This window comes from Fusarium oxysporum, chromosome 6 (assembly GCF_000149955.1).
Source record: "Fusarium oxysporum f. sp. lycopersici 4287 chromosome 6, whole genome shotgun sequence".
NCBI classification, from domain to species: domain Eukaryota; kingdom Fungi; phylum Ascomycota; class Sordariomycetes; order Hypocreales; family Nectriaceae; genus Fusarium; species Fusarium oxysporum.
In genome coordinates this window covers 3,090,251-3,117,256 of record NC_030991.1, presented here as the reverse complement: position 1 = coordinate 3,117,256, position 27,006 = coordinate 3,090,251, and the positions used below count along the sequence as shown (strand labels likewise).

Genomic DNA, 27,006 nt, shown 5'->3' with positions numbered 1-27,006 from the left:
ACTTGATGGATCTCAGCTGCTCCTGCCGGGGGATCTCAGCTGCTCCTGCCGGGGGATCTCTGCCCGCGAGATTGAACCTCCTAGGATGTGCGCATCATGATCAGGGATGACCATAGCGCGAAAGTCGTCGGTGAAGCCGAGGACAGTCGCTTGGAAGCGGTACATTTGCTCAACCATATAAGAGATCTCTGTTGAGCCGGCTGTGATCTCTTTTCTCGTCATCGCATTCCTTAGCACGTCTATCAGGCGGGTCGCCAAACCGACACCACCAGCCAGTAGAGAGTGTAGACGTTCAGAAACGTCCAGGCGGTGCTGTTTGTAAATTCTGTCTCGTATCCCTGAAAATGTGCCAACACCTCGACCTGCGACAACGCCCGTTCCGTGAAGATTCTGTTGGCCATTCGCAGCAGAAATCGGCGCGCTTGGCTGTGACGGTTGTCGCCCTCGGTTCGACCTCGCCCGTTGCTCGACTGATCCCTATCACCCAGGAGCCGAATTAGGTCTTTGGCTGCCACCACACGCTTCCACACCGGATCCTCCACTTTGGTGGCGTAGTTGGTCACGTAGTAGACGAGCGCCAGACCCTTACATTTTGTCACAATGAAGGATATATCGTGGTTGTGTCGCAGCCCCACTGCCATTACCTTGTTCCATCGGTTCACCAGGCTGTGGCTGCGTCGAAGCCGCAATAGCCCGTCTTCGTCAAAGTAAGTCTTCTCCACTGGTTTCCAAGGCGCCCCGAATCGGCAAGGATTCTGCTTCGTTCCGCGTCTCCCGATCGCGTACTTGACGCATGTAGGGCTATGCGTGTGAATTTGTGTAGCACCTGCGCAGAAGTTCGCTTCTTCTTCGAAAGTCGGGGGAAATTGGAATGCTCTCTCCAATAGCGACGACACGTCAGACGTCACCGATCTCCCTGTTCGCACTCTCGCGAAAGACTCCTCATCGAGATCCTGTCAGACATGTGAACGTTTATCCACCAACATGCCAGCTCCGGGTGTGGCATAAACGAACCTCCGTAAAGACACTGTCAACATACTCGGTCACTCGCTGCCGATATGCCGCTTGCTCCTCTCCTTGAACGTCGCTGAGAAGGGAACTCAGATACATATTACCCTGCAGCCAGAGGAGGCCGTGGAGGTGGAGCGCGCCCCTTTCATTGGTCTCTACTGCCCCATAGTACTGGCTGACCCGCCCGAATACTGAATCCTTCCCAACCATCACGTAGTACTGGAAGAACATGGAGATCTCCCGATGGAAGAAGATTGCCGAGCTGAGGGGATCCGATATCGCGAGTCGAGCCCTCTTGTACGCCTGATCAAGACTTCTTAGATATTCCTCGGCTCTGTCTGTCTCACGGGTACGGTATGCAGCCAGCTTGAGCTTTATCGGGTTCGTGATATCGTTTGGGTTGAGCGTGAACCAGATGGCGGGGATGCCGTACCGAATTATGAGGGACTTGATCTTCCGCCGCGTCGTCAGCCTGCTCTCCCTTGACATCGGCTGACGGTAGCCGTAAAGTGACAGGTTCCTCAGCAGCCGGTTGACGTCTGGATCGGCAGTCTTACCGCAAGCCTCTAGCTCTCCCCTCGCCTTCTCAAGCCTTGACGCGGTCAAGTCTTGGATGGTACGTTCTACGTCCGGGAAATCACTCCTCCGCATGCTTGCCATGTTCACGCGGCGGTTTCTAGACCGCACCCCTATATTGAAAACGAGAAAGGGAAAGACGGGATGCGTTGCAAAGCGGCCGCCGTGTCGCTGGATCACCATTTTCACCCAAGCCTCCAAGCTCATGTTCCGGGACGATACGAGGTGTTGCGCAGCGGCTTCCAGCTCGAAAATAGGATGCACTTGCCCTGTCGCATCCTTGGAGTGCTCTTCGGCCTGCCGGGGACCGCCTTTGCCCAGCGGGAACAAGCTGGGAAATGTTTTGGCTACAAACCAGGTGTCAAAGGAATCTGCAAAGACTTCACCACGGGAAAGATGTAAGGCTCGACGGCGCCCCCGTGCCTCACCTTGGCTGACCCTTTCCAGGTACTTCCGTGTGTATGCTCCCCGGGCCCCACCTCACCCATGGACTTGACGAGATACCGTAGCTTCTCCGCATCTGGGATGTCTGGGCGCCCGTCCAAGTTGAACATGCCGGATGATTCTGTTTCGTCCACTCGATCTCTGTTATTACCGACCCAATCGTCACCATCCTCACCAGAGGCGAAGCCATCAACTTCTGGTTCTCCTGATGTGCTTAGGCCCTCGGCTAACGATGCCATGATCTCTTGGTTATCTGCCGGTTCATGATCGTCGATATCGCGCTCTGTGGGTGGGACAATGTGCACCGTCTGCATCTTCTCCCTCGCCGAAGGCTCATTCCGTTCCAGTCGATCAAAAACTTGGGAAGGCACTCCGTGTGACGGCGCATCCCAACTATCCAATTCCGCCTCGTCAATTTCGATGTCGGCATACAACGGATTGTGCCTTTTGAGCCACAGCAATGCCTTCTCGACGGCGTTACGTCGCACCGATAGTAACGTTGACAGGTCACTCGGCGCTGGTTTCTCCTGCCCCTGCCATGATATATGGACATCATCCATGACCTTCAAGAGCGGATGTGGGAGGACATTCGTTGCTAGCTCCTGCACGTTGTTTGGGAATACCGTGATATGTCCCTTCACATGTCTCGGGTAGGTCGCGCCTTGTCTGTGTCCATCTGAGACGCTGTGCTTGGTGATGAAGCCGTAGCACGAGTTCAGCGCAATCAGCTTCTCCTCGACCGGCGTGAGATCCTTCAGCTCGTCAGGAAACATGTGCTCGCATCCCAACTGCGTGTGCAGCCGCGCTGCTGCCGATAACGCACCTCTCCCCAGGTGTCCTCCGCAGTCTGCGCACCCGAGAATCTTCTGTCCTACAGGGAAGCACTGAACGCACTTGAAAGGTGAGCCGTCGCGCTTTTCGATGGCATTTGCCACCCACCAGTCCCAGTCAACATACTGCAACTCAGCTCTGCTATGCTTAGGATAACAGAACATACAGGTGAGGACCGGCAGCGTTCTCATGTCGTGGAACGCTTTGTAGAACTCCTCGACCGTCTTCGCCTTTCTCTCGTGGCTCACAGGCGTACACCATGTCTGGTCGTCAGATAGCCGCTCCTTTTCTGCAAAGTCTTCCTCCAACACACCCAGCACGTTGGCGAGGTCTTGCACCTGCTCAGACTCGCTCCTCTCCTGGCGCTCCACAGTTCTGGGACGTTTGTGTGGTAGCTGCCCGTCGTCGCTACGAGGGCCGGACCTCTTCAGTTCACTCCGATGCCTTGGTTCTTCTTGAGGCCCATTCTCTACCGTACCTTCCGCGCTGTCAACGACTTGGCCTTGGCCTGATGACATGATCCCCGGTTTCCGATGAAGACGATGACGTCGGCGAGAACTCATATCACCACTTTTCTGGCCGTTCTCCCCGTTCAACGCCTCTAGAATGTCGGCTGACGTCCGAATGCCCAGATCTACCAGTGCCGGACTAACAACCGACCATCCATATGCCTCATTTCTTTGGCTCCTAGAGTGCTCATACTGGCTCTGTATAGCCTCGAAGATATCTGCCGATGTACGGATCCCCAGGCCGGCGAGTGCCACATTCTCGCGATTCTGCGCATCTAGGCGACGGAACAGATCGGACAGACTCTCCGTCTCCATGATGGCCTACGTTTGCTCGCTTTCCTATCCTCATAGTTCTATCGTGATGCAAAGGATGGCAGGCCACTTGGCCCCCAAGGGTCTGGTGCTAATGCCTGCACATTTACCTCAGTTCATTGCTCCATCCCGGACACCCGAACTATCCGTTTTTCTCCTCAGCCCGGGCTACGGGAGGACACGCTCCTTCAGGCTTAAACTCAAATAACCCCTGAATCCTTGCTCGATAACGCTTTGGGAGTATTCCCCACCTCAGCCTGCAAACACAGCACCCTCTTGCTTTGAAACGGCAGTAACCTCGTCTAACGCTTTCCCCGTCGACCCTGTGTCGCACTCACCAATCATCTGCTTGGCAATGAGAACAAGGTTCACGTTCAATCCCCTGACGTGACATTCGTCACATGCTCTGAATACCCAGTCAAAGTTCCTTCACCAAACATGTTGGAACCCCTCCCTTTATAGCAAGCCGTCCCGCACCTTCGCGCGAGATGTGGCACGTTTCCAATCATTCCCTCAACTTCTGTTCAGCATGTCTCTACAATCGACCTTTTCGAGTACCATCCACCTGCGCGACTTCGTCGACACCGTCACAGAGGACCCGAGTCGTGAAAATGCACCCAACTACGTCGAAATACAGACCGACGTCAACATCTTTGACGAGAGTAGCTTCTATAGTCCTAATGTCAACGTCGAGCCTATTCATACCCGCATCCATGCTTATCTCACACGAGAAGAAAGGGACCTCTATGTGGCAAACACCTTCTTCTACGCCGACGGTCGCTTCTCTACTGCCCTGTCTGCCGACGGGGCCTTGGAGATCAGTGTCCAAGCCTTAAGCTTGATGAGGCACGTCCCGTCTTGTCCTGTACCCGATCTAGCTCCAACTAACTCTCCCTAGTCACCCGGGAGACGTGTCTGACTTTGACAAGTATCGACGCCACTTGCCAGAACAGTGGTGTCCGATGATGACCATTATCGGCTTCGTGCCATCTCGCAGCGACAAGACTCTTGACTTTTCAGAGGACCGCTGCTTCGCCGTCGAAACATCCGTCTACGACACCTTAAAAGCAGCTCCAATCGCGTTCTCCGTCACCTGTTTCCTGGAAACCACCAAGCGTTGGCAAAAAGTCAAGATCCCTCAGTCGGGAGCTTTTCTCAGTATCACTGCCAAAGTCACTGGCCGCACCACCGAAACCAATCAGCTGGCCCTCCGTGTCCTCGACTTGGCCTACCTACCGAGACCGGCTGCCGTCCCCACGGCCACGCCGACGCCATCTTCTACTCCGACTTCGAAGCGCTCCGCCCGCTGGGAGGGTCGTGCCACTCCGTTCACCCCTTCTAAGAGGCGACGAGGCTCTGACAGCGCCAGCCTGCGGGATCTTCATATAAGAAACAGCTTCCGCAGCCTACAGAAGGCCATTCTCATGTATCGATTGCAGAAGATAGCCTAGATCCTCCGGCCAATTCCCCCTCTAATTCCCCATCTCCGTCGGCCATGGCCGACGCCGGCGAGTCTAGCATCACTTTGCATCCTTTCCCAGGCCCAGACGGCGGGACTAGGCCACATCGCAATCGCCATCCCCCAAAGAAGTATCCCCATAAAGAATAAAAAGTTGCATTCGTGCTCAAGTCCTCAAGTGTTTCCTCCGTTTCAAAGACGTAACCCAACTATGCAGTTTGACCCTTTCCCTGCCATTCTGGCCTCTTTTTCTATACACACTCTCCTGCGTCTCTTCCAGTTCGCTCTGTTGTCACCTTTTTCACAACATCCCACTGCTTTGCGTCTACTGAACGATTCGATCTGTGCAGTCGTTCCACGTACCGCTCAATATATGCCTCCAACTTCCGCCTCGTACACTGCCCCAGCATCCAGCCTCTCTTCTCGGATGACTTGCCGCGACTGGGTTTCGCGTTTGACCCTCTCATACACGCCATTACCGATAGCCTCCGCATGAGGATCTCGTTTTGTGAAGATGGGACTTTGGTGTTTGCAGAACGGTTGTGATAGTCGATCCGCAACTGACCCAAAAGATTGGACACTGCGGGACAACTGGCCTCGTGCTCTTACATGAAGGGCAACATTGCACGCCGATAACGGTCGGCGAAGGGAGATTCTTGACGACCTTCGGATACGCGGTGATCAGGCTCTCTAGCACTGGATTGTTGAAACTCAGCCCCTCGGCTGCCTTGTCGCAAAAGAACTGGAGCCGAACTGGGCATGCCGCTATGTTTACAATGAGTGATAGTTTGTAGATTCTGAAAGTCTGGCTGTCGTCAAATGAACCGAACGTAAATCTTCTCATCGTGAGCTTTTGAGGGATTCATCTTTCTAAGGGTCCCGCTTTAAGAATCCCGCTTTGTGTAGGGTCGATTTAGAGTTTGTGGGTCTAGTCATCCGCTGAGAATTATATCCCCTGCCCAATTTTTATCTTCAAATTCGTTCCTCAAGGCTTTTTCTGGACAATCCGCTTGCGGGTTGCGTCTCCTGTGATTGAATGGGTTTGGATTAACGGTATGGAACACACGTGACGGAGTTGGGGTCTTTCATGACATGGCCAATCAGATAATTGGGATTTATCTGCTTTATTCTACATGCATTTCGACAAAAATCACAAAACAACAGGGGCTTTTCTACGTCTGTACCATCGTATTTGGGGTCAATCACTGTATTAGCATAGCAAACACGATTGATGAAATGATACATCAATATCTTCCCCAAAATATCAACACTCAAACCTCCACTCCACATCCTCCCATCCCTGCCTCATCGCTATCTCAGCCCCCAACCCAGCGCCATACCTCTCAGGCCTTACCGTCCCGCCTGCAAGCTGCGGTCCCAGCATCTTGACATTGCCAAAGCCCATCCCCACAGCTTCAATCTCAAAACCCAGTAGTAGAGCAGACGCGAAGCCGATTATCTCTGCTAAGCGAGGTTGCGGCCTGGACACAGATGGCGACCGCCTCCGAAGGGTATGTACGCTGCTTTTCGCTTGCGCTCATCCTCTGTGCTTCCCTTGGATGATGGGAGGAAGCGCTCTGGATTGAAGACGTTGACATCTGCGCCCCAGACACTGTCCTCGTAGTGTGCTACGCCAGCCGGGAGTTGCAAGTCTGTGTCTTTTTTGAGAATATATGTTGCTCCTTCGGGTGTTGTGACGCTTGTGTCTTGGAGGATGCGTCGCGTGCTAAGAGTCTGGTTCACAAGACGCAACGTCTCGCGATAACAGCCCACCAGCAGAGGCATACTCTCCTCAAATTCCGCAATATTAAACGTCGCACTCCTCTTGCCATTTTTCTCCTCCACAACAGCTGCATTCTCAGCTTCGGCTCGTATCCGCGCGAAAGATCCGGTCACTACTTCTAGGATCATGAATCGCGGTAATGGCTCGGTGTCGTGCCTGGTGAGGCGTGAAATTCCCCTCCCTAACCTGGCATGGCGTGCACCATGGATTTTTCAATCGCGAATTGTTCTGGTCGCGATAACACGCGCTTTTGAGGAGACGCTGACGGGCTCGCCCGCTTGTGCATGAGAGCAAGACAAATGATGGAGCAAGATCCTTTACAGGGCGTCAATCCTGACCAGTAGATTGCGGTTGCCTTTGCTGGCTCTCGTTGCGGAAAATGGCGACGCTGGCAGTGGAATGGGTTGAGGACGAAAGCTGGGGCACATTCCGGTCACCTTGCGTACGGATACACACGTACAGGTGTATGGATGCACGTTCGGCCAGGCGGAATCGAGTGGCAAGTTGGCATCGAACCACAACTCAGTTGGATGGCTAGTTGTCGAAGGACCGAGGGTAACTGACGATCAAGCTGACCGTATGTGGAAGTCTGGTCAAGGTTCATGTGTCGTGTGATCTCAGAACAGAAATGATGTCACGTCCTGGAATAGCCGGCAAGAAGGCACCTCGGCTGCCAGGATATCCGTCGGAGCTTTTGGTCAGGTAGCAGGTAATGGAGCTGGTGAGAAGGACTATAGGCGTAGTTAGATAGAGGAAGAGATACCGTAATTTTTCTAGGGATCGGTCAGTACAGTCGAAATGGAGGGACAGAATGTTAGGCCTACCCTCGTAAGTGAGTCCCCAGAACCTGTCCCAGAAAACAAGGGCGGCTGCAGATTCCGGACGAGCCAGTTTGTGACAGCACATGACGTGAAGAACTTTGTCGAGGGCATCCGTGATGAGACTGGGCAGTATCGAGCAAACCAAGGGCTCGGAAAAGCGCCATATCGCTACAACTGAATGAAGCCAAAATACTGGCAGCGCTGGAGGATTGATGGACGAGTAGGAACTGCCATCCTTGTAGGTTATCTAACCTTGGGCTTGCAATCAACATCCAATTATATGAACCAGAACTTGTTGCTTCACAAATCGCGCGGTGAAGATCGGGGTGAAGGTCGGTGAATCGGTCGCGGACAGGGTATCGATCGCTGGTGAGTATGATCGCGGATGGGCGAGGAAGGGATGCGAATCGTCACCCTAAGGTACCTTCCATACGGCAACGACATCGCCGTGGGGTCGCTGGCCAGAAGGCATCTCGATCATCGGGCTAGATTTGAGGCAGTCTTGGACAGTACGACACAACAACAGTTGACTAGAAGAGCTACGAGCGGGATCGGAAAACAGGCCGGCCTGTGTAAAGATAGTCAGTAAGAAGTAGAGAGAAGCGAACAGAGGTTCGGGTGCACCTTTCATAATATCATCTTGGTAGGAGGTAATGCCGCGATGCGGCCGAGCGAGGGACGCGTCAGAGCAGGTCGCGTTGATCAACTTGAGCAGGTTCGTGGATCGTAAGGAGGAAGCTAGCGTATCGCTCTAAAGTACGGTACCTGCCAGGACAACACCATATTGGAGGCACTCGCAGCGGTGGTTGGTTCGATGAATCGGATTGTATCGTGAAGCAACGCGGCTGCCCTCATCCATCCAAGGTCATCCAGTTTCTGCAGGACGGGACTGAGTTGGTATCCGGATAACCAAAGAAAATTGGCCAGGGGATAAGTTTTGATTGACCAGAGTTCCATGCTGGCAAAGCGACAAACCACAACTACCCAGTACGGCCGAGAGTTAGGTGACCTACCCTGCAGCGCAACACCACCATGGTGATTTTAAACGTTCCCCAACTCTCCCCTGTAAAAATTCTTTCTTGGCACGCACTGTTAGTGCCGTGTTAGGAGCGGGATTTTCTGCAGGCCACGCGACCACACAAAACTGCGGGGATGCTATCGGCTCCCTAACAGCAGTTTTCAGAGAAGGAATTTTGGAGAGTTCGCCTTCTCTGACAACACCTTTGTCGGATCTAATGGCGGCACCTCAGAACCAGAACGCCTTAGATATCGGAGGACGATGCCCATGGCATCGGTAGATGTTCTTGCGCTAGCGGCTCTACCGTGTGCAGTGGATCCAAATCCTCACACATGCAAATACGCTCATACAGCGTGAGGAATTCCGAAGGGAGCCCTCACTTCTCAGCGGCCTCATAGGCCATGCGATTTCCGATCGCTTCGGCCAGGGGTCGTCGGCAGATGTAGTGATGCGCGAGAGAATTCTGGTCGGTGGAAAAAGTTCGACAATAGATTGCCCCCGAACCCGCTGACGGGTGACGGGCTTGAGAAATACAGCACCTTTTGTGCCATTGGTATGCTGGATGGTGAAGGAAGCGGGGTTTCCCTGTACCTAGCTAGCTCAGCACGTCTTTTGCTCCAGTAGGAGATCTGGCTTCGTTACAGCCACCCAGACGAAAAATATACAAACAAACAAACAAACAAACAAACAAACAAATTTTAAACGTTCTATCGACGACGGGCTCTTATGGAGAAGCCCAACATCTCTGTGACCATCATTTCTACACCTGAACTCCAGTTTTTGTGACTGTCCTAGAAACTTTAGCAACCCTCGTCGGCTACAGCTGTCAATTGTGCCAAGGGCTGTATCATCGTGGGCAATAATCGGACTGGCATTTGCCAACACAGAGTTCTCGATCACTATCGGTGGATGAGTCGGAGAGCTCGTTATTTAGTGCTTGCTCATAATTATTCGTATGGATACTGTTATGGCCATAGTCATGCTGCGGATCATTGGTGCCACAGGGTCGTGGAGCTTCTGGGCCTTGACTGTCCTCCATGGCGTTGTACATACCATCCCAGGCTGTGACAGAGCGGCCTGTGTAGGGCGCATGAGGTCTGCCTGGCTGCCCCATATCCATTGAGTGCCATTACTTGGAGCCTTCACTTGTGAGTAAAGTTCCGTATCGTCATGCCGAACAAAGGCTCGAGGGCGACAGGGACATCCAGGTGTTAATCCAGCATTAGCAAACACAACTAAACATCAGCAAAGTCAGGGCCCTCTCACCCACTCCTACAACTCGTCATGATCGTGTAGATAGATTTATTGCCACGCGGGGCACGACCAAGGGTCGCCTGCCCTTTTTGACTAATAGGTAGCGACCGCATTTTAAATCCATCTATCATCTTTGGGGGACTTCAGGGTCGCATCTCCACCACAGAGCCTATCTATTGCCTTAGGGCTGTGTTCTGTGCGCCCTGGTCATTGACAGCCCTTGTAGCGCAGAAGCACGTCCCGGCCGCTAACGTCACCTCCAGATAAACCCTCTCGCCTATAGATGGGGTACTTGACAACCGTCAGAGGGTACATCCTTTTGCAAGGCTTGCATGCACAGGACACTGATGTCTTGCTTCTACGCGATGATACTGGTATGCTATGACATGCCTAAGCCTGCTGGGGACGACATTATCGCATGCTGGCGACGCTCGCAACAACGCACTTCCAGCCGGGTTTTTGATTGGCTTGAAATGACGGGGGCTGGCTTTGAGCTGAGCTAAAGCCAACCAATGGGAATTGGTTTCAACAAGTCAACAAGAAGTCCTCCCTAGGTAGAATCCCTTGAAGGTAAAGGTAAGATATATCTACGAATTACTAATTCTACCATACTGACAATGGTGATTTGTAAACTACGACCTGAGTAGACTCATTTGTTGCTTCTTTTCCTGACTGGTAAGCCAGGGTGCTTTTAAAGCGCTCGTGGTACAGCACCAAGTCTCATATTGCACACTATCTGAGAAATTTGATCCTCACGATGGCATCGTTGCAGAGGACACCTCAGGCTAACCTGCCTTGCCCCACTTGGGTTTGGTCCAACAATTCCAACGTTCAGTGCGTATTTCCTTTCCGGCTGGCTCCGTGACTGGCGATGCAAGATCGACCTTCTAACAAGACCAGCGTTGCTAAAGACCGTTCTTGGTTCGGTGACGATTACGTTTCCCTCAACTCTGCTATTAACAGCATGACTGGAACTCTGATTGAAGTTATCGGCATAGGTACGGTCGACCTTCCCACGAAGGCATCCCCAAACCGAAATGGTCCACGCTCCCATGGCACCCTCCGTTTGAGGAACGTACTGCACGCCCCTAGCATCATCTGCAACATCATCGGGTCGCCCGTTCTAGATGACTACCATGTCGTCACTTTGGTTTCTGGAACCTCCTCGGGTTCCATCCACAGACTCTCTGATAGCCGCCGCATAGCCTATTTTATGCCGGCGCCCCAAGCCGCCCGGTTTTTCCAAGTTCGTCTCAGCGGACCTCCGGTCGGCCCCAAGGTTGGACCTCCACCTTTTGATCCATTCACGAAATACCTACTTCGGGTGGAATGGCCGGACAGCGAAAGAAAGAAGCATGATAACGCTCAACTTCTGTTACTGGATAAAGACATAGACGAGGGGCCTCTGAGAGCGAATGAGAATGCATGGGTGAAGAAGCACTATGGGGACGAGTTCAAGTTCCTCCAGGCTCATGGTTTGAGCATCTTTAAAGAGAAAGATCGAGCAGAGGGCCGCATCATCGTACGCAACATGATATCGCGCAACAACGAAGAAACCAGTGCAACCTAGTTAAAGGGAGCCAGTACGATTCTGTCTATCATCTAGGTTTATGCAATATTGATCATCCGGAATACTCGAGACAAAATGATGCTGTACTGGATTATGTCAACAAGCAGGTTTGGGCCTTGCGCAAGAATTGTATGCGGTAGTCGATCGAGCCATATTAGTTCAGCCAGATTGAATTGAGCTACCCCAACATTCTATTTTTTATCTATTGCTCCAAACTTGTCATGCTTATCCTTCAACTATCTTTCGACGCCTCAGCTTGCGCAATCGCTTTTGCTCCACTTAGCACGATGATCGCAGCGTCACCCGATGAATTATCTGCACATGGGTCCTAAACTGGTCCATATAATGGAATCCGAGATTTTGTCCTTGGTTTTGGCTGCGACAAGCAGGGTGTGTACACACTATCTTGTCACCACATTGCAGTGCTCTCTCGCGGTCGATCAAGTGCTGGTCATCAAAATGGCCGTTCCAAACGGTCGGACGGCAGTACGAAAAAGCACGCTTTTCGAGGGAGAGCTGCGCGTCGCCGATACAGTCCGGGCGTTTTCCGGGTTGCATGAGGAGAAGAAATTGGTTGAGGTTATGCTCAGGCTCACTGTCCGCTTTGATGTGAGGTTAAGCCTCAGTCCTGACGTTTTGCTGGACGCGATGACGCTTGACCGTCTCGCGTGCCTGCTACTCAATGTCTCAAGTGGGACGGTGCTAGAAGTAATCCTCGCGGCATTCTTTGGCGACCTGCTTTTCGCGGTACGCCCTCTTCGTTCGGATTATGTTGGTGAGCTGTCGGATCTCTTCCTCGTCCTCATGACCCTCGATGCGGTACTTGCTCCGCTTCAATTGTGCGCGTTGTTCTCGAAGCTCGACGATTTCCGGATATGGTGCCAGGTTGGCCCAGACTGAGTCAGGCACCATGTCTGCCGTAGCTCGAGGATCGCGCGTGAGGCTGGCATGTGCGAACAGCCGAAACAGCTGGCGTTCCTTCTATTCTTCTAGGAACGCATTCTGGAGGTCAAAATTCGCAATCTCGTTGAGGTACGCGCTTTGGAAGGTCATAAACCGAGGATCTTGGCACATCGTCTGATCGCGAACGGAGTTGGGCGCGTCTCCTGTGAAGAATACAGTCAGTTAAGGGAAAAATGATGGCACGGCGTCAGAGCCGGCATCTAAGGGACATATGCTATTCGAAGACGCACCATCAGCCGCGTTGCCAGCACCTCTCCTAGCGAACCGAGGAGTCCATTGCCTCCCATATCCCGAGTCAAGACTCTGCTGCCCTATGTGGTCTCTGACCTTAAAATACAGCATGGCCTCATCAGCAGAGAGCTCCGTGCCACGATATCGGCGAAAAACTGGGGTTTTTAGCATAGAATTCTTCCACCGGACCGGGATGCCGATGAATGCTTGTTGATTGTGGCTCCAACGTCTGCAGGAAAGACCTTCACCTCCTTCTACGCCATGAAGAGGGTACTTGAGGAGAGCGACGATGGAGTCCTGGTGTACGTCGCTTCCACAAAAGTACTTGTGAATCAGATCGCTACGAAGATCGAGGCCCGATTCTTTTAAAGGTTCAGGATGCAAGAGGGAAAGTCCGTTTGGGGGATTCACACACGCGCGATTACCGCATCAACAACCCTCCTCGGTGCCAAATATTGGTTACAGCGCCTCACATGTTACGGATTATGCTCCTAGCCTCGACAAACGCCAGCAGCTCAACCGCATGGTCACGGCGTTTCAAGAGAATCATATTCTATGAGGTTCATTGTATTGGACAAGCCGACGATGGTTTCAATTGCCAGAGGTCATCGAAAAGACTCATATTGTCGAGTGGGAGAAGCATTTAAAGAAGACGTTAAAGGAGGCCATGGAGAAGCCAGAGTCTCCCTTCTACGCTTTGCAACAGAGTGTTGACCCTTCGGTGCAAGCTGACAGTACCGCCAAGATACAACGTTGCAGTTACTCAAATCCTGTTCACAATATTGACAGGCTCTTCACTCTGGCATATGAGCTTCACGAACAGAACGCCTTGCCAGCTCTTGTTTTCAACTACGACCGTTCTCAGTGTGAAACAGCTGCCAGAAGCATCGTATCTGAGCTGATAGACACTGAAGCGGCCTTTAAGGAAAGTGACAGGATCTGGAAGAAGAAGCTCCGGGAATTTTAGCAGTGGTAACGGCAGAAAGTAAATAACCGAGAGATCAGATTCCCCAAAAGCTCTGAAAGTGGAGAGCAGAACATATCAAAGCTCGACATCGCCCACCAGGAGGCAAGTGTCGGGATCAGCCCTTGGGAGGCTCCGTCTGATGCTGTCCAGTCCAAGAGACCTGTCTTCTTCGAGGATTCTCACTGTGGATCCTTCCCTCCGCCAGTTAGAATCACCATATCTGAGATTTAATTCTTTGAAAAGAGCGACTTGTATGTGTTCCGCAAGATGCCATGGATGCTATTGACCTGAATGTCTGTCTGCACATGTGTGAGGATGTGGAGCGAATTGCGAAACTCCACCCACCTCCTACTTTCGCCGGGCTCATCCCGGATAAGCATGAATTAACTTTGACCCTCCTACGGCCGCGAGACCTTTCAAAACAATACCAAGTCCTGGAGGCTCAATCTCATCATCGCCATCCATGCTGTCATCCCGGTGCCTGTCAAGCATTCTATTCCTGTGTTTGTAAAACCAAAGTGATATGATATTTATATACTATACCACTGAGTTTTTCTGCGATATGAGTTAGATGACATGCTGTGAGGGTTGCGTCGTAGCAATCTATTACTTCATTCAAAATAGACTCGCCCCGGTACAGCAATACCGGGTTAGTCAGCATATCAATTACGCACCAACCTATCTTCATTACAATGTTTAGCAAACTTGATGGCACACCAAGCATGGCACAAGGTCAGGAATAATTTGTTCCTGGGCCTCACTTATTGGATTATTTGTAGAAGTTATAGGTTGAGACATCTTGTCGCCGTCTCACCAGCCTTGTGGCAATAGGGTAATTACAGTCATCTTTGTATTAAACACGCTGGCAAGATCCAGAAAGATCATGACAAGCTTTGAGGCATCCAATGTCATGGGTATTCGGCAATGCGCTCCCAGCCTGAGACGCCATGTTCCCTTTGCTATCCGAGAGCTTGAATCAACAGAGTGAACCTAAGGTGAGCTAGCTTTTTGGGAGCTAGGCGGAGGGACGAGACATAAAGTAACTACCTGACGGTCAGCGGAACCACATTGCCCGAGATCGTCAACAACTACGAGATCATTTCTAACTTGCTAATGCAAGACCTGGTCAAATTCTAAGGTATCCTCCACGCAGAGGACGCTTTTGTTTCTTTGTTTCCTCCTCGCGGACGGGTACAACGTCAACCACAACACGATCATCTGGAACGGCTCCGCGGCCAATACGTTCGTCTACGTATGGTCGATTACAAGTACGATTTAGGTCGAGTTGCAAAAGAGACAACTCTACTGGCCCGTTGGCATGAGGAAATGCAAGGACCTACTATGAGTCTACTGGCCCGGTCGACAAGATCTTTTTTACCCTAAACATGAGCAGGTTTTTGAGATCGCCATGGTAGAGGATGAACTCTTCACCGCAGTTGTCGAAGACTCCAAGTCAGAGTTCTGCTCCTTCTTCGATATGCGTCTCCTCGATGAACCGTCCGCGTAGGGGTTTTTAATAGCCTAGCGGCCTTATCTTGTGCCTTACCGGAGCCCAGAGTTACGAGTATGATTATCTCGATATTGGGAATAATCTCGAACACTACGGCAACACTACATATCCGAAAATACTATATTCAGCTCACCCTCTACGACCCAGGGCCCAGGCCAGCCAGTATGGACACCTACATGACTAAAAGTGCCAGGATAGAATGATCACGGAAAATTGAAACTTGTAGTAGTCAGAATTCGAGATTTGTGGTTTAGAATGATAGGGATATAGACTGTTATGAAAATTACAATAGCATTCCCCGGACCGAGAAGGCTCTCGTGTTGATTACCATCCCCGTCTCCCTTCTTATGCTCTTCTCGTGAAAGCAGTGATCGAGCCCATCATGATTTTCTCCCTGAAGTCTGTGCTGTTCCTATCAAGCACCTCAAGCCCGCCTACATCGTCTAAGATTCTGTTGAAAATCTGAGTTGTAGTTGCTTCAAGCTGATCCTCTAGAGTTCTGAAGCGATAATCGAGCTCACGAGAGTCAGGGTTGAGAATGTGGCCATAGGCCCACTTAGCATATTTCTCATTGTAGGCACAGATCGCGGCGCGTAAGAATGGTTCAAGGATAGCGTTGAGGTGAGCCTTGAAGTTGTGTGGAACGACCTTGATGATTTGGCCCTCCGTCAAGGTCACAGGTGGGGAGGGAGCATATTGTGGCGGCGTTAAGTCGCGCTTCCAATGGTTCTTTTCCATGTCAATATGGACTCTCATTCCTAAACGGCAACCCTCGCCGCGGCAAGGGCAGTCTATCCCATAGGATCCGCCTGTAGTGAAAGTTATTAGCTGGCAAGAGAAGTACGGGGAATTGGCTTACACATGCAGCCGCAGCAAAAGGTGATGCGAGGAAATGTTATCTCCACTGTCAGTGGCAAAGGTGGTTTCTCAACAATCGCCAGGAGGTTCTTGGCGGTGAGGGTACTTTCTGGGGACTTCTGACGCATACGCTTCAAAACATATTGGGCAATACGAGCCCGGTGGTATTGTGGAACGGCAGGGTCAATAGTAGCCATGGTGGATCTGTGAAGAAGGTAGGGAAAGATATCCAGACTAAAGTTTGAGATTGATGTTGATGCTGCTGATGTCTCTCCTGTGTTGTTGCTGGAAATGAAGTCAAGTAAGGGCGTCAATGAATCCTCAGGCAGGCTGGTGGGTCTTGTGCATGGTACAACGGCAAACAACCAAATTGCAGTGGGGACATGCACCACTGACCCCACTTGAAGTCGACCAAAATATTGAATCTTATCGTGGCGTCACAAGGCCTAATGCATAGTAATGCTTGTGAAGAGTGCCGCAATCGATTCATCACTCTTCACGTTTTCATCCCAGATCAGGGGGTCGTCATAACGCGTCTCAGCTTCGGGTCTTGAAAATACTGAGACCGCCCAGGCCCTGAACAACGACATGGACGGCCAAATCGACCGCCCAGCCATGTGACACTCCCATGACGAAAAGAAAATGGGACACGGAACTTTGATCTACATCTCACAAAGGGTCTGAAGGTGGCACCAACTATTAGTGAACTCGAGCGGCCTTCAACATGTGCGAAAGACATGAACACAACTACGGAGTCCACAACCGAGGCATCAAGCACCGCTTGAGAACCAAGATGTTCGATATCACTGCTGCCGGGATCACAAGACTGGCCTGCAAGCATTGAACTTGTCAGACATTGACCGCAAAGGCACCGTGACTCCGCGAACTTCACCAGGTCACTCTAGCGCTAGCTTGGTGAGACTGCTGCTCCGATGAACCTTTCCAAAATCTCGGGGCTATCTTCATGTCCTTAAACAAAGGTCATTATCCTTTACTTAAGTACTGCAGTCCCGCAACTTTATACTGTCATCCATCTCTTCGATTGCCGACAAATTCACATCTCGCCGAACCTCTCCACACCTCCTTTGAATCTAAGGATAGAGATGAACGAGAAACAAAGGAGGGGATGGCTTGCCTTGGAAAGCTCTCTTAGTCTGCCTAGCCCGAGGCGCTGTTGTTGAAGGTGGATATTGGTCGAGGGGAATGAGTCTGTCGGCAACCTGGAGTGTAACTTGATTCCCAGGACCTTTCGACCGTCACACTCCGCCCCAATTCATCTCGTTCACACATTCGATGGCCATCCACACATCTACATCAATGCATGCTAACCGGTCAGAAGTGCTCAAGAGGAAGGACTACCATGGGCGGACGAACCAGCCCAATTGACGAGAAGTGGAACTGATAACGCCAAGTTAACAACGGCTGGGGGCTCACAGTGGCTTGGATCCCCAGTTTGGCTTGGGAATCGGTCAGTTGGTGCCAGATTAAGAAGGCCCCAGTCGAGTACATACTGACAATATTGTTCGATAGCCTATGGTCACATCCCCACACCTGAAGCCTCCACCAGATCGCGATTTGGTTGTTATGATGTAGCATGGTTTCGCCGCCCAATTATCCATAAAGTTATCCGATGAGTCAAAATCGATCGGAAACTACCGATGCTATCGGGCCTCACTAAAGGCTCGAGCGCGTCAAGGCCGAAAGTCAACTGGTTGTCACATGCCCTGTTGGATGATCTGTTGGAAAATCCGGGAATCCCCTTCCCTTCAGGATTCAGACTGTTAGTCTGAAAGTCCTAGATTTAAAGTTCAAAGTCCTAGATACAATCATCTAGAGATATAAACCCGAGAATAACTCTCAGCTCAATAATGAACAACCAAGTTTCATAAAAATACATTTTCACCCAGCACTACTGCGCAATATAAACAACAGGTTATGAGCCCGGGTTAGCAAACACCGGGTTTCTCTTCTGAATCAAAGAACCAAACTTTAACTTCAACTCAAGATGACGTCACGACGAGCCCCACCTTCCACCATGCGAACTCGCAACACAATCAGAGTATCGCCTGCATCCGAATCGTCGCAACCTGGTGCTTCAGGTCAAGACCACACACCATCCTCAATGTATGACAGTACCACGGTCATCTCTGAAAAGAATACTCTTTTCCTTCCGCAAGAGCTCAAGCTAGGCGGCCCCTCCAATTGGGAGCAATATTGCCCAGCTCAGAAGGCCATTCTTCGGATCAATGGCCTCGAAGATGCTGTCTTTGGTGATTACCCTCCCGAGGAACAGCAGACTATGGATCAAAAGATCAGGGCGGCAAAAGCTGCCGTCTCCATCCGAGGTAACTGCACTGGAGAAGCACTCAGTCAACTAGTCGGGATTGAGAATCCCCAGGAGATGTTCAACCTTCTCCAGGCCTATTGTATTGGCACGGGCCCAGTTCTTCTGCAGACAACACTTTACCAGTTCATCCGGATCAAAACAAGCTCTTACGAGACAATTCCACAATTTAATGTCGACTTTGAACGACTCGTCAAACTTCTCCTCGAGCAGAAAGAACCAATCTCAGATACCCTCAAAAAGGTTGTTTATCTGACTGCCTGCGAGAACGAGTACCCTGACTGGACTGCCAGACAGCGCGCTCTCCTACGCTCGGAGCATCCGCCAACACTACGATCAATGCAGCAAGATCTCATTGATGAAAACAGGTCATCAGATGATGATGACAGTCATGGTACTGCCTCCACGTACTGGGCTCACAGTAAAAAGACTGGAAGGAAGGGCCCGGCCGCAAGAAAGCAAGAGGCAAGTGGCCGGAGGAGAGGATCTTCAAAGAACCAGCGAGCCGCGAACAAGTCTAGCCAGGAAACCAATCATCGAGTCGGCAAGAACAAGGAACATACCTGCACGAACTGCAAGAAGAGAGGACATCATGAAAATGATTGTTGGTTCGCCCATAAGGATAAGCGACCCGACTGGGCAGTCCGTCTCGCCAAGGAACTCATGGAGCATGATCTTCAACGCGACAGCACCAAGAATCTCCATATCAAGGAATCAAATCACATGACAGTTGAGCGATCTTTTCTGATTCTTGAAGACAGCGTCTCAGACGAGCTACCTATGGACAATACAGAGACGTGTAAAGTCTCCCTTGATAACATCTCTTCAACCGCAGAATGGCTGTTCGACACAGGTTCATCAGTCCACATCTGCAACGACCAAAGCCTATTCACAGAACTGCAGCCTGCAACCCGAACGGTCCTCGTTACGGGCGGTGGGAAGGTGTACCCATTCGGTAAGGGGACAGTCAAAATTTGCTTCATAAACAAATGGGGTGAGCAGGTCACAATTAACCTCAAAGACACGCTGTTCATCCCTGAGTTTCCGGTAAATGTCATGTCAGGACTCAGGCTATACAAGAACGGCGGCTGGATAGACGGGAACGACATGTACGACCCAACAGGAGATGTCTTTGGTCTCCTCCGCATAGGAAGGGACGGTCTGTACGTGAACACTGAGGTCGGAAAGACTACTGTTTCAAACCAGGCCGTCTCGGAACTCCAGCCAGAACCATGCAATCATCACACTGCTTCATCAAACCAATGCCTGAATGTCGACCTTTGGCACCGAAGACTCGGCCATGTTAACGCATATCAGGTGTCACAGACTGCCAAAATGACCAGAGGAATGTACTGTGACGGCCACCACGACCATCAGCCTTTCAATTACTGCCTCGCCTGCGGACATCGCAAAGGCCCTACGATGGACTCCGCGAAATAAACGGAAACGAGCCTCCAGGGCCGGGTTCATTCATGTTGACACCTTCAAAGTCAATCCACCGGGCATTAGAGGCGAACGATGGGGAATGATTGCCACAGATGACAGGCATAGAATGAGATGGGCCTACACGTTCACGAGGAAGGGGATGGCTTCGGAACTTCTAGGCCAGCTCATCTCCAAGATACGAACTCAGTATGGCATCCGAGTGTACGCAATCCAAATGGATGGCGGCTCTGAGCTCTATGGTGCGTCTCTCAAAAACCTCGAGTACACTCACGGCGTCAAGATCATCAAGACGACACCATATACTCCTGAATTTAACGGAGTTGCTGAGCGCTCTAACCGCATCATCTTTGACAAAGTCAGAGCAACCATGGAATCGGAAAGAATCCCGATAGAGCTCTGGCCATTGGTCCTGGAAGATATGGTGCGCAAGACAAACGTGACAGCCACCAGGGCAATTGATGGCCTCACTCCCATGGAAAGCTTTCTCAACGAGGCCTTCCCCGGACAAGACAACAAGCCGGATCTGTCCGGAGAACGAATCTGCGGCTCACAAGTCACGATACACATACCGCAGGAACGAAGATTGAGATCACACAAGTTTGGCCCAAGAGGAGAGGCTGGAATCTACCTATGCATGGAAGGTTCACAGATCTACACCTGCTGGGTGCCCTCTCGCAGGAAGGGACATCAGATCGTCCGTTCTGCAAATGTACAATTCTACGAAAAGGTTGGGGAGACAGAACTCCTGACCGAAACTGAGCATGATGTTGAGCCGGAAATCCGCAAGAACGGAGCTCCCATCTCAAGCCGGCCACAGTCCGTCACGGAGCAGACAAAGACTCCAAGGCCACAAAGGTCTGAAGTGAACAATCTTCAGCATGCTGAGGTGCATAATCCTCAGCATGGACAGACGACAACATCCATGACATCAGCTAAGCTGCCCGATCCCCGAAAAGAGGTGATCACTGAGCCCAAAACAATGACTGAAGCGCTTCAAGGTCCGCAAAGGGAGCATTGGCTCAGAGCAATACACAGTGAGCTGCGCAGTCTCCTCACGAAAGGAACTTGGCGCATGCTGGACCGCAACCAAGCTCACAATAGGCCACTTACCGTCAAATGGGTATTCAAGGTCAAGAAAAACGAGGACGGCAACCTCGACAAGTTCAAGGCGCGGCTGGTGGTCAGAGGCTTTGAACAACAGTTCGGCTTTGACTACAACCAGACCTTTGCCTCTGTTGCCAAAGCGGCGACTTGGAGAATCCTCCTCACCGTTGCTGCCTGTCTTGACTGGGAGATTGAGCAGATGGACGTGTCGACGGCGTTCCTGGAAGGGGACCTCGAGGAAGAAGTCTTCATCGAAATGCCGGAAGGGCTTGTAGAGTATTTCGACCAACACCCAGAAGACCGTCCGCCAGGATTCTCAACCGAGAAGATCTGCAAACTGATCAAATCCCTCTATGGACTCAAACAGGCGCCTCGGCAATGGCAAAAGAAGCTGAAGGAGGCCTTGGAATCCCTTGACTTTCGACAAGTAACGTCTGACACGGCCGTATATCACAATCCCACAACGGGAGTGATCATCATCACATATGTGGATGACTTCCTCATCATGGGCAGCAACAAGGAAGCAATCCAAGGGTACAAAGCCCGCCTGGGAGAGATCTTCACAATGACTGATCTCGGTCCCGCCAGCCATTTTCTTGGAGTAAGAATAACCCGAGACAGGAACTCAAGGCTGATCTACCTTTCCCAGGATGCATATTTTACCAGAATACTGAAGAAATTCGGCTTAGAGGATTGTCGACCGGTCAAGACCCCGATGGAGCGAAATTCACTCTCGACACTGCAACCAAGAGACAATGGCGACTCGGCTTCTCCAGAAGAACGAGAAGACTATAGCTCGAAAACCGGCTCGCTGATGTATGGAATGACCCAAACCAGACCCGATTTAGCTTTCCTACTCTCGGTACTCTCAAGATACATGTCGAATCCATCACCAACACATTCACGAATGATCAAAAGAGGTCTCCGCTATCTACAGCAGACAAGAGACCACGGCCTGGTGCTTGGGGGCGTCAAGAAAGATCCTGAATCCGCTTGGAGCATCACAGCTTGGGCCGACTCGGATTGGAAAGGCGACACTGTTACGGGAAGATCGACGTTTGGATGGCTTGTTCAACTTGAAGGATCTACAGTCTCATGGAGGGCCAAACGGCACGAAACAGTGGCACTATCGACTACCGAGGCTGAATATACAGCACTCTCCCAGTGTGCCAGAGAATTGGCCTGGACTAGGAACCTCTTCTCTGAACTGCTCCTTCCGCTACATATGCCTATCCCACTGAACGGCGACAACCAGGGTTCCCTAAAGCTATGCAGAAACCCTGAGCTTCACCAACGGACAAAGCACATTCCGTTAACCGAGCACCATATCCGAGAAGAAGTTGAAGCCGGGAATATTGATGTGCAATACGTCAGCACACATGAGCAGGTAGCAGACGGACTCACTAAACCATTGAACGCCGTCAGCCACGGTCACTTTCTAGAAGCAATTCGAGTCAGTGCATGTCCGATCGAGGAAGCAGGTCGTATTATTTGGAGTACTGAAGTCCACGATGACTCTGTGCCCTGAAGACAAGGTGGATGGGGGCGTGTTGGAAAATCCGGGAATCCCCTTCCCTTCAGGATTCAGACTGTTAGTCTGAAAGTCCTAGATTTAAAGTTCAAAGTCCTAGATACAATCATCTAGAGATATAAACCCGAGAATAACTCTCAGCTCAATAATGAACAACCAAGTTTCATAAAAATACATTTTCACCCAGCACTACTGCGCAATATAAACAACAACCACTCAAACAGGCTCTTATATCACGCTGATGTTGAATCGCAAGTCCACGACTACCGTATGCCACAACACCATGGCAACCAACAAGGGCCTCCCGCCAATCTTTCTTACGACTATCAAGATACTTTAATTTCCGAGCAATCCCCAGACTTCCAACTATTCAATCAGCCATCCTATGTCACGGAGGTAGGAAATCCAGGTGTTGCTACCGAAACAGACTTGATCCCGACTCATCATCAACTATCACAGGAAGTGGAACAATCTCTCACGGATCCTCCATATTCAGCTCCAGAAATCGAGACATTGACTGATGACTACCCAAGCGCCTTTTATACTGCTCCAGTCCACGACAACATACTACCAAAAGGATCCTACGCCCATTATACTGAAAGCCAGCCTGCTCAATATGAAATGGCCCCATACGCGAATATGTCGCTCGATCCTGGTCATTCAAGTTCCTCCCAGTTAGCAACCTTTCCGACTTCACAGTGCCAAAGCTCATTTAAAAGAGGGCCTAGAGCCCGAGTATCTGATGATCTATTCCCGGAACAATGTTTAAGCCAAGGTCAGGTCTCTAAAGAGCCGACAGGAGATATCCAGTCAGAATATATACCTCGTTGCCAACTACCAGCGCAAAGCGGTGTTCTTAGGAACCCAGCGCTGCTACCAGACGCCCAAATTGATTCGAATTGGCCGCAAGCAATGATACCAAGAGTGCCGACTCCAGAATTCTCTGAGAGCCTGAAAAGCTTGCCAGCAACTGGGGGTGTACTAGCAAAGTTGGGCGCAAAAGCTTCCCAACGGAATATGCATAGGGCAAAAGCCGCCAAGAAAGGAAGTCAAAAGGCATTATGGTGTCCTTTTTGTCCCAAATGGTATCAATACCCTGGCGAATATAAACGCCATTTGAAGATTCGTAAGCAAGACAGGCCATTGAATTAACAATATTACTAACATTTGCTTCAAAGACACTCGTGAACGTCCATATAAATGCGCCTGGCGGGATTGCACTAAGACGTTTCCTCGAAAGGACAATCAGGAGCGCCACACCAAAAAATGTAAACACAAGCCAGCAGCCTCGGTTACAAGTGATGGTGTCGACGAGGTAAGTGACGTCGCGTGACATTATGGCACAGCGGTCGGACCTTGGCAAAGCTATAAAGTACCACAACTAACTTGCTTAGGGAATTTATTCGTTTTCACAAGGGCAATCTCCTCCAGATCCAGGACTACCTTCTCTACTGGGAGGCAAAGACTACCCTGATACGTCCACCAACTGGGACAACGGTCATGCCCTGGTAGACGGCGGGACCAATAATGCTCTCCAGCTGACCCAAACTAGCATTGATAGTGCTAATGCTCGAAACGATGAAAACTGCCAACTCACTTCATCTGATCCTAGTAAGGCGGTTTTGAAGATTACGGGTGATCTGAAATCGATGGGAGAGAACTGGTCAGAGCAGGACAAGGCCAAGCATCGTCGGATTGTTGTCTTCCACAGAACACGAAAGGGATCGACATTGAATACTACCTTCGAATTGTCGAGCATCAATAGTCAATCCGATGGCGGGGGACGCGTCTCGTGTATGTTGTGGGCTGCAAAAGGCGAGTTCTATATTACATCTTGCGAGATTATCCTCCTTGTCGAGTACCTTGTCGACACGAAAAAACCTTTTTCCCTACCAGAGAGGAACCTTATTCGCAGTACGTTGAGTAAGCTTGACCCGACTACGGTGTCCGAGAAAGATCCATGGAGCCAAGATTTCCATAAGATCATTATGGGATTCTCTGACCCCCAGCCCGTCGCCGTGCGAAAGAATAGTGTCAGGGTGCATCCATGGAACAAACTCGAATCTGCCCTCAAAACGATCGTCAAACTCTATGGCTTTAGCCTCGGCAGCACAAGAGAGAAACTTCAGCCTCCCCGATATCTTACGCCACGACCACAGATACTGAATAGTACTTCTCTTCATATGGGTCCTTCTCACCATGCACCATTGAGCAGTGCTTCATTTACCGGATTTCTCTCTTCAGTTGACCAGGCACCTCCTGCAGAAGATGCACACGAGACCCTACAACAAGACTGTGTGCCGCGAGTAGAAGCGGCCGCTCCGAGTTCGGCTAATGCAAATAGGATATACTCAGACATCGGTGAACGCCCACTGAAATACCAGGAGATGGATTGTAACAGGATATCTCAGCCTCAAACATACCTGACACACCTCCAAGGAACGCAAAACTTTCCTTCAACGCCGGAACTTGAGCTACCAGTATTGAGCACAAGCAATATCATCAGGGAGGTGAGTGGCGTAGCGGGCGTGATAGCGGGGCGGTGAAATTTTGGAAAGACTCTTACTTATCGTGACTAACATATATAGGTACATTCTGAGATTCCGCATCAAGCACGACCTGATCCAGACTCAAATCTGACTTCCCCCAAGAGTAAATCAAGCCTACCAGAGACATTCATTCACGACGAGTCCGACTCAGATTCAGCAGAGGGTACTATAGTCGTGGGGGCGAGACCAGGACAGGACAAACAGAATGCACCCACACTGCCTGTGGACAAACATATCGATGGAGTCGACGATACCTACAAGGATAATGAGGAGAAACCGCGAGGTAGTAAGCCCTCTGTCACATACGATGACGATGACTGGGGCTATGCTATAGCAGACGGGAAGATTACCATTCACTGCAAGAACACTCTCCTTACCAACTTTGACCGCGAGGTACCAGTACGAGGCATGTGCCCTGGAGTGCAAAGGATCCTTGATAGGATCCATGAACTCTTCCTGAAGGGGGATATCAAAGAACAGCAGGAGGTCGAGGCAGAATCTGAACAGATTCATATCAAAGGAAGAACCAGGCCAATGACTCAGCGCAACATATCATTCAGCGAGAACACTGAGCAGCAGCAGTCCAGCGAAGTGACTTATGCCACGATTGATGAATTGCAAAAGATGCTGCCGGAGTCAAAAGGACTGGATCTGAGTAGAATTTCTAAGAGCGAGCTCGATGTTATTCTCAAGGCGGTACAGGAGGTGCTTAATACGATACAGCAGGTACTGATTACGAGTTGGATTGAGGAAGCAGAACCAGCCAAGCAGCTTCTTGATGAATTCCAGTGTTACTCCACATACGAGTGGCACTGACCATACTATCGAGGAGCCCCTCGATTGTGCTGGGGAACCCAATATGCTCTTTTTAGTCTCTTCCATGGCTCAGAGATGCCAAACTTTCGAAGATAGACCTCGTGTTCGTATGAGGAGAGTAACGAACCGTGGAGTCCCCAGCTACTTCGGCACATGGCGTTGGCCCAATACATCATACAGAGACCCACAGTCAGATTCTATGGCCGAGTAAGGCATTCATACCATGTACGTCCGTGCTTTATTCTGCTTTCAAACGTGTATCTTTTGAACTGACCAGACGGCGAAAGTACTTCACATATTTCTGGAGGGCTTTGCGAGAGTGGCAACTAAGGAGCTCAACGGTTGCTCTAACTTGAATCTGACTCCGAGTTCGTGCTTTCTTTGCTTAGGCCTCAACCTCTTTAAAGGGGCGATCCCCGCGTATGTCTGTCGTCGGAACGGAGGCCAAAAATGACCTGGGTTTGTGGAAGGATCCGAAGCACATGAACCAAGCTCAACAAAAGTCTATTATAGCCTTCAGGAATTGATACGAGAGATACGAGACTTACCTACGCGCTACTAGGCTGAGGAGAATAGGCTTGTAAATCTGAAAGAGAAAAGAGAATGGATTGGCGGAAAGTGGTTGACAATCACACACGGCTCGGACCCTCCCAGGGCCATAGGGAGACCGAAGTTAGATGCTAGCTGGGCCAGAATTTACATTTTTCCCTGGCCGTCGAAGTTTCCATACTCAGCCATGGAGTATCAGTCATCACTAACTTCCACAGATCTGTAAACACAGAGGTATATGTCATGAGGTGCATAAGAGCCTACTTCTTTGGTAATTCAGCTGTTCCCTTCTGGCATTCTTCCATTGGTTATGAAGAATGCTGCCATCGCGAACTACAAGGCATTGGGCAGCCTTCTTTACGTCCTAGTTTGAGTAGCAACCTATGTTCGTAACTGGCGGACAATGGATATTTCCTTCCGAAAAACTTCATCTCAAGCTTCCTTTGAGTTCTTTTCGCGCTTCTTCTGCTCCCGTAGGCGTGTGTTCCGTTTGTGCGCTTTCACGACCAAAAGCCTAATAGTGTAGGATAGCGATGCGTCCTGCAGAGGC

General features: G+C 50.7%; 10 protein-coding genes across 10 annotated transcripts; 5 read left to right on the top strand and 5 right to left on the bottom strand.

The window, feature by feature from the left end:
• Nucleotides 1–242: 242 nt before the first annotated feature.
• On the bottom strand, nucleotides 243–3,686 carry FOXG_17083 (uncharacterized protein; the record flags this gene model as incomplete). Its single annotated transcript, XM_018397104.1, has 3 exons — nucleotides 243–953; nucleotides 1,015–1,918; nucleotides 1,969–3,686. The coding sequence occupies 3 exons, from the start codon at nucleotides 3,684–3,686 to the stop codon at nucleotides 243–245; spliced, it is 3,333 nt and encodes a 1,110-aa protein (XP_018257958.1).
• Nucleotides 3,687–4,212: 526 nt separating this feature from the next.
• On the top strand, nucleotides 4,213–5,134 carry FOXG_17082 (uncharacterized protein; the record flags this gene model as incomplete). The annotated part of the gene is made up of 2 exons (XM_018397103.1): nucleotides 4,213–4,538; nucleotides 4,582–5,134. 2 exons carry the CDS (start codon nucleotides 4,213–4,215, stop codon nucleotides 5,132–5,134), a joined length of 879 nt encoding a protein of 292 aa, XP_018257957.1.
• A 1,472-nt stretch (nucleotides 5,135–6,606) lies between these two features.
• On the bottom strand, nucleotides 6,607–7,053 carry FOXG_17081 (uncharacterized protein; the record flags this gene model as incomplete). Its single annotated transcript, XM_018397102.1, has 1 exon — nucleotides 6,607–7,053. One exon carries the CDS (start codon nucleotides 7,051–7,053, stop codon nucleotides 6,607–6,609), a length of 447 nt encoding a protein of 148 aa, XP_018257956.1.
• Nucleotides 7,054–7,723: 670 nt separating this feature from the next.
• Nucleotides 7,724–7,924, top strand: FOXG_22679 (uncharacterized protein; the record flags this gene model as incomplete). Its single annotated transcript, XM_018403086.1, has 2 exons — nucleotides 7,724–7,757; nucleotides 7,782–7,924. 2 exons carry the CDS (start codon nucleotides 7,724–7,726, stop codon nucleotides 7,922–7,924), a joined length of 177 nt encoding a protein of 58 aa, XP_018257955.1.
• Nucleotides 7,925–9,611: 1,687 nt separating this feature from the next.
• FOXG_22678 (uncharacterized protein) lies at nucleotides 9,612–9,884 on the bottom strand (the record flags this gene model as incomplete). The annotated part of the gene is made up of 1 exon (XM_018403085.1): nucleotides 9,612–9,884. The coding sequence occupies one exon, from the start codon at nucleotides 9,882–9,884 to the stop codon at nucleotides 9,612–9,614; it is 273 nt and encodes a 90-aa protein (XP_018257954.1).
• An 891-nt stretch (nucleotides 9,885–10,775) lies between these two features.
• On the top strand, nucleotides 10,776–11,588 carry FOXG_17080 (uncharacterized protein; the record flags this gene model as incomplete). Its single annotated transcript, XM_018397101.1, has 2 exons — nucleotides 10,776–10,852; nucleotides 10,919–11,588. The coding sequence occupies 2 exons, from the start codon at nucleotides 10,776–10,778 to the stop codon at nucleotides 11,586–11,588; spliced, it is 747 nt and encodes a 248-aa protein (XP_018257953.1).
• Nucleotides 11,589–12,290: 702 nt separating this feature from the next.
• Nucleotides 12,291–12,953, bottom strand: FOXG_22677 (uncharacterized protein; the record flags this gene model as incomplete). The annotated part of the gene is made up of 3 exons (XM_018403084.1): nucleotides 12,291–12,531; nucleotides 12,586–12,694; nucleotides 12,782–12,953. 3 exons carry the CDS (start codon nucleotides 12,951–12,953, stop codon nucleotides 12,291–12,293), a joined length of 522 nt encoding a protein of 173 aa, XP_018257952.1.
• A 496-nt stretch (nucleotides 12,954–13,449) lies between these two features.
• On the top strand, nucleotides 13,450–13,749 carry FOXG_22676 (uncharacterized protein; the record flags this gene model as incomplete). Its single annotated transcript, XM_018403083.1, has 1 exon — nucleotides 13,450–13,749. One exon carries the CDS (start codon nucleotides 13,450–13,452, stop codon nucleotides 13,747–13,749), a length of 300 nt encoding a protein of 99 aa, XP_018257951.1.
• Nucleotides 13,750–15,604: 1,855 nt separating this feature from the next.
• FOXG_17078 (uncharacterized protein) lies at nucleotides 15,605–16,314 on the bottom strand (the record flags this gene model as incomplete). The annotated part of the gene is made up of 2 exons (XM_018397100.1): nucleotides 15,605–16,068; nucleotides 16,119–16,314. 2 exons carry the CDS (start codon nucleotides 16,312–16,314, stop codon nucleotides 15,605–15,607), a joined length of 660 nt encoding a protein of 219 aa, XP_018257950.1.
• Nucleotides 16,315–22,812: 6,498 nt separating this feature from the next.
• On the top strand, nucleotides 22,813–25,907 carry FOXG_17077 (uncharacterized protein; the record flags this gene model as incomplete). Its single annotated transcript, XM_018397099.1, has 4 exons — nucleotides 22,813–23,668; nucleotides 23,721–23,857; nucleotides 23,937–25,052; nucleotides 25,131–25,907. 4 exons carry the CDS (start codon nucleotides 22,813–22,815, stop codon nucleotides 25,905–25,907), a joined length of 2,886 nt encoding a protein of 961 aa, XP_018257949.1.
• Between the last annotated feature and the right edge of the window lie 1,099 nt (nucleotides 25,908–27,006).